The sequence below is a fragment of the Loa loa genome (assembly GCF_000183805.2).
Source record: "Loa loa unplaced genomic scaffold supercont3.1, whole genome shotgun sequence".
Taxonomy (NCBI): domain Eukaryota; kingdom Metazoa; phylum Nematoda; class Chromadorea; order Rhabditida; family Onchocercidae; genus Loa; species Loa loa.
In genome coordinates, this window is record NW_018108181.1 from 584,850 (window position 1) to 598,170 (window position 13,321).

The window sequence follows — 13,321 nt, forward strand, 5'->3', positions numbered from 1 at the left end:
ATTATTATTATTATTATTATTATTATTATTATTATTATTATTATTATTATTATTATTATTATTATTATTATTATTATTATTATTATTATTATTATTATTATTATTATTATTATTATTATTATTATTATTATTATTATTATTATGAATAGAAATATAACTTAGATCAGTAACTTCCTAATCTGCCGAATACATAAATGAAAGATTGACATAAAAATTAGTTGCGAAGGTTTTCGAAACTGAATTAGATTTCGAAATTCCTGCAAACATAGCTAAAAGTGATACTATTATTATTTGTTTTTTTGATTTTATGCCATGTTAAAGGTATGCGTGTACAATCGAACTGTATCGAAAGTGGATGATTTCCTGGCGAATGAGGGAAAGGGTCTTCGGGTTCTCGGAGTGCATAGTTTGTCGGAATTAGCCGAGTAAGTATCCGGTCTCAAAGAAATATTTTCGAAATTAGTTATAATTTGGATAATAAACTAAGACTGTGGATGTGAAAAGTAGAAGTTATTCTACTTGTTGCTCTGCTTTTGAGGCGTATTTTAAATTTCTTTACGTCAGAGTTCTGAAGAAACCACGACGTATACTATTGATGGTAAAAGCGGGACAAGCAGTGGATGCAATGATTTCCAGCATCTTACCTTTTTTGGACAAGAATGACATAATTATTGATGGCGGAAATAGTGAATATACAGATACAGCTGTAAGTTTTCACATTTTACCTGTTTATAATATATCTTTTCTAGGATAACTAATATACTTCATAAAAAGGTTGGTAAAACTCTGATCTGTCTTAACCGCGAAAAACAAAAAGTTTGTGTGAACAGTAAGTAGTACAGGACTTATATGACTCGAATACATTTACTTTAATGAATTTCATATTGTTACTTTAGAGTTGAAAATGAAATTTTTCGAACATCATTATTTTTGCAGCGACGTTGCACCGAACTCAAAGAGAAGGGTATTTGTTTCGTAGGTTGTGGTGTAAGTGGTGGTGAGGAAGGTACTGTTTTGAGATTTACAGTTTCACGTTCCACGATGTGAGGTTTGCTGAGATTACTTTTGCTCATGACTGAAACGGCTGGACAAGATAGTAGAAAGGAAGATTGATTCACTTCTGCCATAATTTCTTGTACTTTAGTCTCTATTTCGTGTAACTCTTGTAAGAAAAGATTTTGAACCCATACATTTGACTAAATGGATGAAGGAGGTTGTGCTAGTTGCTATTTATATGCTTAAAATTCAGCTGTTTCCAGGAGCACGTCATGGTCCATCATTGATGCCAGGTGGTTCACCCGAAGCCTGGCCATATATAAAAGATATATTTCAAGCAATAGCAGCCAAAGTTGACAACGAACCTTGTTGCAATTGGGTAAAATTATCTCACTTGCACTCCTATGCAAGCCAAGGTGCAGTTGCAACATAGGTATATCTGCGATTCGCATTTAACATTCCCATATTTTCAGGTTGGTGAAAATGGTGCTGGACATTTCGTGAAAATGGTTCATAATGGAATCGAATACGGTGATATGCAATTGATTGCTGAGGCTTATAGTCTACTGAAAGACGGAGCCGATTTGACACATGATGAAATGGCAGAGGTAGGCCAAAATTTTCGGTTTGTGACTCTGTCTAAATATATTTTGGCTTTTGTAGCATTCATTATTACTGACTGTTCTAATAAACCCCCTTCCTGACTTAGTTACACTTGATGTTTTGTCGATGCTGCCTTATATTACTGTGATTTGAATGGGTGCTTCAATCGTTTCTTGTTTTAATGCGATGTAGAATTTTTTAGTTTCGCAGTGTTTGATCAATAGTTATTTGGAGTAAATCTAAACTTGGGTTTTTTCGACGCTTATTTCCTTGTGAGGGTTTTTGAGATTACATTCTTGGTGACGCCTCCTTCTTTTACTCATGCTATAATGGCATGATTAAAAATCATTATGGGTGCCATATATCAAAAATATATCATTCTGCTTATCGATTTCACTGGTTATATCTGTATATATTGCACAATTCTGGTCCAACTCTTCGAAAAAACTTTCAACAGCATTACTGTTTGTTGTATTATGGCATGAAAATACACTCGTCAAATTCTTGTTCAAATATACAATCGATGCGAAAGCGATTACCGAAAAGTAGAATAAGGAGAATCCAGTTTTGATAACTGAATGGAATTTTGCTGTGGCTGGGCTATTGAAGAAACACATCAAGATCCTCTATTACATCGCCTAATTCGTGATAAAAGAATCCACTATTATCAAAATTCTCTTCCAAAGCTGATAAGGTCAGCATTTTGAGAAGAGGATCGTGGTTCGCATTACAATATCATCTGAAACTTGCAATGCACTGAGGAAGGAAGCAGTTTTTGATACCGACCTGGAGAATTTGTTTCCGTATAATTGGAAGTAATTTTGAATTACCAGTCAACTTTGATCGTATACTGCAATTGTTAAAACTGATGCCAATAATTACAACGAATCAATTCCACCATTTTTCGCTGGAAATAGTTCCATACGAGTCAACCAGTAAGTCTGCTGACAGCTCATCTCGACTACCTCATGAAAAATTCAATTTAAATCCTTTGTTTGAAGACTCAGAATCACTTCGATACGTTGAATTGAAAAAAGGTTTAATGGAACATCAGGAATTGTAGGATTTAAGGAGACATATCTTGACTTTACGTCCAAGTCCGGGAAATTGAGAATATTTGTCGCATTATAGTGTCAAAAAGGATTGTCAGCCGAGAACAACAAAATGAACGAAATTCAAGTTGGATTGTTTATGAAAATGTTCCATCTAATTAAATGGTTTTACTTGTTTAGAGTGAGAGAGAAGAAACGAAGTGTTTTTAGCAACCGAATATAAGTGAAGATATCAGAGCCCCGTATAAATGAAGCACATTATTGTCGTTTATCTGCCAGATTTGACCGCACTGGATCGAATTTTGAAGACGATTCTCTATTTCGGAATGAAAAATTATCTACAGTGATTGAATATGTCGTTAATGGTACTACTGGCTTGAATCAACCTTCATTTTTTTTTGACCCATTTAAGAGCTTCTGGTTTGTGACCAGAAGCTCTTAAATTACTACGGAAAGTTAGTTACTACGGAAAGTAACTCAGTTCTACTGAAAGTGATACATTCCTGTTCCCCTCCTTATCATCTTGGTGCTGTGGCTTCAGCAAATGGTCTCTTACTTCGAAGATTTAGTGTTGAAGGATGATTGCGGGAAAAATCAGAGTCATAAAATCATAAAGTATGTTCTCACATTTCCGTTATATAACATAGCTGAAGGTTACAGTGTTTGTTGTTTTAGATCCTCGTTATTCAGTGTGAAAGAAAACGTTATTGTAGACAGCTTTATGTTGTTATAGGTTTATGTTTCCTCGAAAGATTGTTCACTAGCACTAAAAGAGTTAAAAATTTTATTATGGAAGAAGCGTATCTGGTATTATCTTTAAAAAGTTAAGCGAGAAATTTAAGCAGATATGATTGCTGAAATTAAAGGGCCTTACAAATGGTCTCAATCGTCAGCACTGCAAATCTTAGATTTATGAAAAACAAAAATTTTTCATAGAAATCAGAATTCAGCGAGTCATAATCGAGTCATACTTTACGACAACAAGAACGATCATTTCTTCTGCTTAAATACGAGACCACTGAGAAATATTTGCATTTAAGCCGTAAATAACTGTTCTGATCATTGATTGCTGCAGTACTAGTACTTTCAATCTTTGTGAATCATAAATCATTTCTCTTATAAAGTAAATTATGGATTAATGATTTGTAATCAGCTGATAGGTATTGCAAATAAAGATGAGGACTGTTGTGGATCAGAAATGAGGTAGAATATATGCAGGAAAAGCTGCAGCAATGAATACGTTATAGTAATCATATAAGCCGTTTTTTATCTGATAAATTTAAATTTGTATTTCCAATCTGTGGTTTACGTAACACATTGTTTGTACGATATCATGCGGATTTTTTAGAAATTTTTTTCAAGTTTTCCAAAGATTATGCTGTCACTGCAAGGAGAGAGGAGCTATTATTTTATTATTATTTAAGGTATTCTCGGAATGGAACAAAGGCGCATTGGATTCATATCTAATAGAAATAACAAGTCATATTCTTAAGTTCAAAGATGAAAATAAGCAGACTTTATTGCCAAATATTAGAGATACAGCGGGGCAGGTATTTCATTTTTCTTCAGATTTTTGAGGACAGTTTTACTCGTAAAAGTAATTACTTTTTTTTATCCATATTTGGTCCAGAGCAGCGGTGTACTCATTGCAGTACTAAACTACCTGATATTATGATGTGAAGTTGAACAAATTTAAAACTGTAAAAAGTACTGGAGTTGTAATTCTTGTCATTCATTACCTTCGTAAATGTTATACGTAACCCAGTTAACAGTCCTCAATTTAGGTCTGTCAATATGCTACTAAAAGTATTCAATTGCAACTGCGAAATTTACATCAAAATGAGAAAATGTACAGATGGAAATAATTACTTTCAGAAAGGGACTGGCAAATGGACGGGGATCGTTGCTTTAAACTATGGAATACCACTTACGCTGATTGGTTAGTTCCAATTATCTTCAGTAAGGAACTTTTGTATTAAGTATTTTCTATTGCTGTGAAAGTTGTACTTTTGACCAAATCTTTGATGTGTGCTCCCGAGATTCTATATATTCTTGTTCTGGAATTTATATCTTAACGCGAAGTACGAAGTACTCTCTTTTATAGTAGAGGGTAGTACAAAGTAATCGCTACTATAGTAGGAGTATTTTGTGTTTAACGTCTAGACATAAATTTTGTTAAAATAAGCCTGCCAAATAATTCAGATATCTAACGTTTCATGTATTTATCACGCTTTCCAATTTTTATAAATGAGGAATGGGCTTTCCTACAGGTGAAGCTGTATTTGCCCGCTGCTTATCGTCTTTGAAGGATGATCGAGTTGCGGCAGCCAAAGTTTTGCCCGGACCTAGTCCTGATAAAGCTGGCATTGTTGGTGACAGAAGGGCCTTTTGTGAGCACATTAGGAAGGTACGTGAAATTAGTTCAAAGGCGCAGTTGTTTTATGTCTACAGTTTAAAGAATGATCAGTTATCCAGGCTTTGTATGCATCGAAAATCATAAGCTATGCACAAGGATTCATGCTTCTTGCTGAGGCAAACCGTGTCTTCAAATGGAATTTGAATTTCGGAGCAATTGCACTGATGTGGCGTGGCGGGTGCATTATTCGTTCGCGTTTTTTGGGTGAAATAAAGAAAGCTTACGATACGAATCCCAAACTCAGTAATCTGTTAATGGATAGTTTCTTTTTAAATGCTATCAGGAAATGCCAGGTTGGTTGCTTTTACAACTGAAATAATAATGTGTTTTCTAAGATTTCGAAAGAAGCTTCTAAATTATGAAAAAGCTTTGGGCTTGAGGAAGTAAAGTATATCGGATCTCTCAAATATATTGCTGTACTTGGTTTAAAGAAGAGTCATCTTTTATGCCCTGGTATGAAAAATAGTTCTCTCTTATGGGCAAATATACCAATTCAATAAATAGTAATCATTTCTTACAAAATATTCGGGTTTGGTTTAGTTGTGAGTTCGTTTTACATCCAAACCAGCTCAAGGCTGAACCCAGATTTTCTAACAGAAGAGTGATTCTACACATTGCCAACCATGTACATTATTTAATGTGGAGCGAAATTTTTCAATCTAGGAATCGTGGCGTATTATTAGTGCCGCTGGAATTTTACTTGGTATACCAACACCAGCCTTTTCAACTGCGCTTGCATTTTATGATGGTTTCCGTTGCGAAATATTGCCAGCAAATCTTATTCAGGTAGGATGAAATTCGTTTCCCCTTCGCTGTTGAAATCTTTTCCATTTTAACTGCGAAATTTTCTAGGCCCAGCGTGACTATTTCGGTGCTCATATGTACGAATTGATGGATAAACCAGGTACATTCTTACATACAAATTGGACTGGCACTGGTGGTAACGTTACTTCCACGGCATATATTCAATGAAACAATCATGAAAGATAACGATCATGTCACCGACTTCGTACCTCATTACTTTTTTCATTTTAAAACAAGAGTTGACGAAGATTCGTGGTGCTCTCACTGATTTTAAGCTTCCAAAAATGGGATAAACCTTAACGAGAGGTGAAAGTGCATTTTTCACCAAAAAAATAACATTTTTGGGCTTTGATGGTGTTAGTGGTTGCAAGTTGTTTTATCCATGTTTTTATTTTATTCATTCATGGTTGTTTTATTCATGTGTGATGTTTCTTACTGGTATATCTTACTATAGTTCTTACTGATTTTTTCATGTCTGTTTGTCCCTCTGTCATCTTGCCATCACATATCATTTTCTCAAAATCGAATAAATAGAGCATGATCCGAAGCTTTGCTACTCATAGAATAAGACCGAAAAAAAACCAAGTTCGAGTAAACTGGAAGTTTTACAAGAAAAAAAGTTATCTTAGTGGGGGATAAGACCTATACTATTTCATCTAAAGGCGTTGTCCTCAAAATAAATTTCATTTCCTTGGATTTCTTACCTTTCATGGGCCCTATCAAATCAGTTTTTGATTTCATTAAAGACTACGTTTTTTTCTATGTTCTAGTAAAAAAAAACCGTTTCCCCTGTGAATGATTTAGCTGCTTACTAAATCGTATGACAAGAAATATCACGGCATTTAATACATGCATCACCTCTGACAGATGCAATACTAATATTAGCATTACCTGTAATAATTTAAAGTACAGAATATTATATGCATTATGTAATTGTTTATCTAAGTTTGAGTAGATCAGATTGAGTTCGAGTTTGAGTTTGAGTAGATCTGTTAGATTCGGTATTTAAATGTGCATCTAATATTTGAAATAGATGTGTAAAAATCTGAACAGAATCCAAGCACGGTGATGACATTAAAAATTGTTTTTGAAATGAGTCAAGCAGATGATGCGATGAATTCGGTTGGCTAAAGGGAATCTCCACGTCTATTCTACTGGTGGAATGCTATAGAAATATTAACGGTGGATTCTAAACAGAATGACAGATTAATTTATTAGTAAAACAGCCATCTTGACGGATTTGATTTTTGCTGGGAAGCATTCATCAGTCCTAGCATACGACTCTAAAAATTAGTTTCATGTGGATTGAATATGAAGTTTGACAGAAGTATCACAGTAAGATAAATGATTTTATCCTGGGATGAAGTCCTGATTTCTATCCTGAGCTCACCTTACTGCTGACCGTCCTTCTAATTAAGTGCAATACATTGGATTGGCGATCTTAGTGGGAAGACATGTCGTCAGAAACAATCTTGTTATTTAGTCAGATCACTCTGCATCACAGTAATCGTTTTCCTATCTGGCATTTTGTAGCGAGGCTTTCATCTCGCTAATGACATGTAGTCGAGAAGTGGCAGCAAGGATTTCAGGACGGTCCCCTGACTCTTTACTAGTTAATGTTGTATTTTTGTTGAGGTGTATTATCTATTCGTCGGCCGATGGCAGGCAGTAACCAATTTGCACCCGACCCGAGTGATGGCATTCTTGTCCCTCTGTTGGTTGGCTATGTCTGTGTGTGTGCATATGTATTGGTGTGTGTACGTTTGTGTATGTATGTGTGTGTGTCAGTGTGTCATTTACTTGCTTTGCTTGCTTGGATTTGATCGTATTGTCCCACACAACATGTCTTCTTTATGTTCATCTGGTGGCCATGTGGTGTTGTTGGTACACGTATATATTATGTATGTTCCTCCTCGTACCTTATGTCCCCCTCCCCCCTCCTTGCATCCCGGCTATTCCTTTCTCTTTCCTAAGATTGCTATGCTTAAATGTCGCCGCATCGAAAGTAATCGGCAAAAAAGAATTACAAAATACGAATACTTTTCACTACCTATGAGTCGATAATTCAGTTCCAATTTGTTTAAGCATTCGAAAATACTATGGTCCCTATGAGAGATGCAGCAATTGTCGCCTTAAAAAACTAATCAAATGTGATAAAATTCTACCAGCGATAAGGAACGCTGACTTACCAGAACTGCTGAACTCCGAGTTTTTCCTTCAACAAGATAAGCAGCTCTTACAAAAGTCATTGTTATTCGAGATTCTGCCGTTCTTCGAGAGACTTGTTTACACTCTACATGTGTGGCACAAGGACAATAAATTGTTAGGCATCTGATGAAAGGTCAATTTCGAGGAAAAGAAAACAGGAATGGAGGAATATTGATACGCATGGATTATGAACATAAACTGATAGTATTTAATAATGTAAATGGTCATTGAAAGCAGATTATTGCATGTTTTTTAAACTCATAAAATGAATGATAATGGTACCCCTCTCACCACTCTTAAGATTCGTCACAGCTCATTGGAGAAGGTGCATGGCTTGCAGTGATGGGGAATCATTTCCTGATACCAATGGCAATATTATTAAATCATTGAATTAAACTTTCCTTCATCTTTTTAACATTCCTACTTGCACCACTGCAAATAATTTGTTTACTGGTAGTTATGTGACGAATCTTGGCTAATTTATTCTAATGCTCTCCATATGAAAAAATCCCCACATATGTGAAGTGGGAAGTGGAGCCTTAGTAGATAACGGTGCAGGATTGGTGGCACACTACGTACGCTTCCGATAGTAGTGAAAACAATGAAAGTGACCGAAAGCAAATCGGAAAAAGAGAACCAGCAATGCATTTTGCAAAATAAGTTCGGAATGACCGGGAAAAAAGTACGCTACAATAGGATAGGACAGGTCCTACTTGTTAATATGTTTCTTGGAACAACAGTGGAAGTTTTCTACACAGCTTTTAAATCTCAGATCTTCCTTTTCCAGTATAGCGGCGCTGGAAGGAAACTTACAAACATAAATAAAACGATTGGTTGTAAGAAAAAAGCTAAAATTAAGCAAACGACTTCGATTATACAGCGACTCTCGAAATAGATTTTTCATAGACTCCAAGCATTGGTTAACAAGCTTTTCAATTTGCTTGATAAATTCCACTAACTTCATTACTAACAGCATCCCAGTTTTACCAAATTATATTGAGAAATTTCGGCTGACATAATTTCATTCCAACAATCAAAGAGACCGATCATCAGTAACACATCAGCTGAATGTAACTGTGCATAATAATGTTTGATTCCTGCATATTTATCAGCAATTATCATGAGATTAGAAAGTGTATGTTTTTTACCATGTTAAGAGGCGTTCTGTTCTCACAATAGATATAACTGGAAAAATATATTGCAAAACTTCAAATTAAAACAAGACTTACTGTTTTGTGATGCAATAACGTGATGAGGTGTAGTCTAGGAAACCAAGCAGCAGAGCCATTCATAATGAATACGCTGAGAATCACTGTATAAATTGCTAGCCGCTAGACGGCAGCAAAACTAAAGACAAGAGTCTCCTCTTTTCCGTTAATAAGAAGCATGGTGGGATATTCCTGATGGTTAGTATCTCAACATTCCCTACTGGTGCTCTGCGGGGCTTCCGGCGATAAAAAGAGCAAGTAGTGCATACATATGACAGCTCCATAGACGAATAAGGCCTCACATGGTCATGTCAGAGCCTGAGGTTTGTGAGGCTTAGATAGTTCTGTTAAAAGTAAGATTAAGTCTGGGAAGACTTGACTGTTTCCTATGCATGAAAACAGAAAGAGCCTATGGCTACTGTTCATTACTCAATTGGTGAATATAAGAAGATGCTTACAACGACAACCGCTTACGTACAGGTCCTGTACACCTCACATATGCATATATGCATATAGCTGCCACATCTCTGTTATCGTAGAATGAGTCCTGATAGATTATAAGCTGCAGTATCATTTCTGAAGTAAGGAATGCGAACGATCCAAGCTGATTCGAATGATATCGCAACTAACTTCTGGTTCTTCTGTTATTCTTTAAGGAAACTTAAAGGTAGTCCCTTGGTTGTTGCTGTAATTGCCGGAGGTCGTTGTCTGTCTTAATTCAACAGAAGAGAAGCAGTCAGTAAATGGGTCACATCTTCACGTTACTACCTTCACGTAAGCTAACCACGCAACTGTCCCCTATAATGAATTACATTATTAAACTACACGTTGCATCAGCATTTCGCTAATAATGAGCACGCACTCTGCTGCACAACGCGGCGATTTGTTTACAGCTATTTAGCTGCCGGTGTACGGTGTGTGCGCGTGTGTGTGTGTGTGTGTCTGTCTGTATGTCTGTGTGTGCCTGTATGTGTGTCTATCTGCGCGTATGTGTGGGCGGTGTGCGTAAATGGGTGAGTATGGGAGTGCATGCGCGGATATATGATGTGACTATAGTAAGCAGGAAATAGAAAAGGGTCATTTTGCATTCCTGTCCAGTTGAGGGGTGTATCTATGTATCTACTCTTCACTCATTCGTAAATAATTTGATTTAGCAATCTATTAGAGACATGCAGTATGTTAATGGCTTCCTTCAATGTTATAATTACTGGTCATCCGAATTGGTCATCTTTCAGCGGAAAGAACGCCCTTCCTTTTTACCTGGAAATACAGTAGTATTAATCCCTATGAAGTGCTTACCTTATTAGCGAAAGTAATCCTTCCAAGCTTCCTAAAATATTTTTAAAAGATCAATAAGTGACGTATAGTCCGCACTTCGGTGAAAGCATTTTTTGATCAGGGAGGCGTGACGTGTGGCTTACGAATTTCTCCTTTTGTCTGTGACTTGAACATATTGTGGTGCCAATAATTAATATTCGCCACTTTCATCAAGCTTTTATAACTAACACTTCACATCCTCTTACTCGATATTGGCTGATTTCTGATGACCACCAGTAACGACCCTTTTGATGTGTTATCTCGTTGCTGATATGCGTCGACCATCTTACGTCGTCCCTACCCTTCTATCAGTATATAAAACGTGCTTGTTCCACCAATCATTTTCTTATTAAAAAGGAACGAGGACAAGATGACTTCTAGCGAAGTTGCCACCAAATACAGATAATTTGAATTGGTTTACGAAGGTTACCATTTCATGAATTGGACAAAATTGTCAACTGGCTCCATCCTCACTTGTAGTGGTGCACTTGACGTCCATTACGTCAAGTCAGAGTCAACCTCAAATAATGTGATGACATTTCATTCCCATTCTCGTATCACCGACGGCAATACAACATATAGACGATCGTTAAAAAGTGTCCAGTTGTCAGGAAGCTCCCCAAATACCGTGTGACGTGATAGAATCAGATTTTTGACCTGTTGTCCGCTGTACGTTTAAAAATACGTTAACAGCATTGAACGCTAGCCGGTAGAGTAAAATTAATGTGTCAAAGCTTTCCTCCTTCTTCTCTTCTACCTTTCTCTGTTTTCGCTCCCTTCCTTCACTTATACATTATGGAATGTTGGCATATGCAAAATGGTTTTTTGTGCGAAAGTATCGGAGAATTCGACGTTTTTCGATGGTACTACGTCGAGCGCACTTTTTTGATTTATTGCAAACGCTGATGATAAGTGCTACCGTAGGACAAAGGAAAGAGTGAGCTGAGCAGAGAATGGTAGTGGGATGGTTAGGATGGCGACGATGACGACGTTGACACGGACACATTTGCTATGTCTTCCTTGCATGGATGTGTTATGGAGAGGCGTAGTGAGACAGATGGATGCTAGCAATAGCTGTAGTAGTATAAGATCGAGCAACTACCCTGGCTGAAGCAAAAACTTGACTAAAAATATCGACGTCCCCTCCGTTCATAGTGATCTAATTTATAAGGATTAATTTGTACTCATGCTGGGGATGCTTTCTTGGTTCTTTTTTAGCATGGGACAGAAAGAGAAATGTAGTGGTTGTGGTGTCATTGGTGAAGTGTGTAAGATTTCATTGGTTCTTATTTCAGATTTAGTTTCTTAGCAAGGGGGCGCCGCTGTGTGGAAAGCTACGATAGGGTGTTATTGGATGGTGCGGAAGTATATCCGAGGGTGAAACATCCAATCTGTAAGTGTCATCAAATTATTACACCGTTGAGGCACTCTAAGATCGGTGGCAGGCAACAGCAAGTAGCTCCTGGCAATTTATATGAGACGGTATGCGGCTATGGGGACGATGACTGTCGTCAGCTGTCGTCCCGATGGGCTACCGAACCCCACCCATGAGAGCACATAATGTATATCAGCCACCATCAGGCCGCTCCTCTTCTTCCTGTCCTTTTCGTATTGCCCCCCTCTATCTTCCATCATTTCCACTGCATCATTTCTGATTGGAACAGAATAGCACAGAAGAAATCCGTACTGCTAAAAAGCTAACTTCTTGACTTGTTTGTTATTGTCATTATTGTCGTGATCGCTATCGATGTCCAAGATAATCCAATCAAGCAGCTCTTCTCCTTAGCGTTACTTCCTGGTTCCTCTTCTTATCATATCTTCATCAAGTTATTGTATGCTTCTCACTGCTCAGAACACTACTATCAGTTTGCTTATTTCATAACCTCTTTTTAACCTCTTCACTATTTCTCTCACTACCACTTATTCAATGAAAAGATAGCCAAGCAGAAAGATTCTGGATACATCCATCCGCAAACATTCCAGAAAAATGCATTGGTCGTGGAGTGCTCGAGCTCCTTGATAACGTTTTAACAATCTGAGCTCTGTTGTCCGAGTAAAATTGTTTTTGCTGATCATAGCATATTTCCGCTCGGTTTCATCTTTCATGCACATGATAAATTCTCTTTGAAGCTACTGTTCCCCAGAGTTTCGCATGTCTATGCGTTTGGATTAGAGTTCTATAATTGATTTCTTAATATCACTCTGGTTTAAATTCCATCACATTGACATTCTCCTTCGTGCTTGACGCTGAAAACGTTTTTGCATGTTTGGATTGCAGTTTTTGCTTTTAAATTTCAAGTTTGAATGGGAAATTATATAGAAATATCTGTGGATTGGTTTATTAGATTTATACCCATTCCTGAATAGGAACATATGACACTGCATTTTGCAAACCACACTATCTCTTGACTTGATGATATCACTGTAAGGATGATCTATGAGACAAGCAAAGTTCATTTTGCGTAGGAGTTTTCGAGGGCTATTTTCATCCATCGAAAATGTAGTAATAAGTAGGCGGGCACCAGTACTCGGGAGAAACCAAGATAAGGATGTTATGGGATGTATGTTCTGTGGAAATACTCATCTCATTGGGTGAACGAACCGATAGATGATATCTTTCTGACGGCTTTGCGTAGAGGCCATGTACCGACACCATTTGGACCATTTGTCTCATTTAGTGCACTATTCACATATATATATATATATATATATATATA

General features: G+C 36.9%; 3 protein-coding genes across 3 annotated transcripts in view; all 3 read left to right on the plus strand.

Annotated features, from left to right (window-relative positions):
• LOAG_08072 (6-phosphogluconate dehydrogenase) overlaps positions 1 to 6,442 on the plus strand; it is a 7,445-nt gene extending 1,003 nt beyond the window's left edge. The window contains exons 2-12 of the mRNA XM_020447608.1: positions 322 to 425; positions 565 to 706; positions 937 to 1,006; positions 1,260 to 1,375; positions 1,470 to 1,604; positions 4,076 to 4,201; positions 4,527 to 4,590; positions 4,922 to 5,058; positions 5,127 to 5,360; positions 5,731 to 5,853; positions 5,920 to 6,442. Coding sequence (XP_020302178.1) covers positions 322 to 425; positions 565 to 706; positions 937 to 1,006; positions 1,260 to 1,375; positions 1,470 to 1,604; positions 4,076 to 4,201; positions 4,527 to 4,590; positions 4,922 to 5,058; positions 5,127 to 5,360; positions 5,731 to 5,853; positions 5,920 to 6,039 — 1,371 coding nt within the window. The 3' untranslated portion in view covers positions 6,040 to 6,442. The remainder of the gene's footprint in view (positions 1 to 321; positions 426 to 564; positions 707 to 936; positions 1,007 to 1,259; positions 1,376 to 1,469; positions 1,605 to 4,075; positions 4,202 to 4,526; positions 4,591 to 4,921; positions 5,059 to 5,126; positions 5,361 to 5,730; positions 5,854 to 5,919) is intronic.
• A 1,902-nt stretch (positions 6,443 to 8,344) lies between these two features.
• Positions 8,345 to 8,974, plus strand: LOAG_08073 (hypothetical protein; the record flags this gene model as incomplete). Its single annotated transcript, XM_003143605.1, has 2 exons — positions 8,345 to 8,418; positions 8,638 to 8,974. 2 exons carry the CDS (start codon positions 8,345 to 8,347, stop codon positions 8,972 to 8,974), a joined length of 411 nt encoding a protein of 136 aa, XP_003143653.1.
• Positions 8,975 to 11,404: 2,430 nt separating this feature from the next.
• Positions 11,405 to 12,155, plus strand: LOAG_08074 (hypothetical protein; the record flags this gene model as incomplete). Its single annotated transcript, XM_003143606.1, has 2 exons — positions 11,405 to 11,541; positions 11,900 to 12,155. The coding sequence occupies 2 exons, from the start codon at positions 11,405 to 11,407 to the stop codon at positions 12,153 to 12,155; spliced, it is 393 nt and encodes a 130-aa protein (XP_003143654.1).
• Positions 12,156 to 13,321: the final 1,166 nt, after the last annotated feature.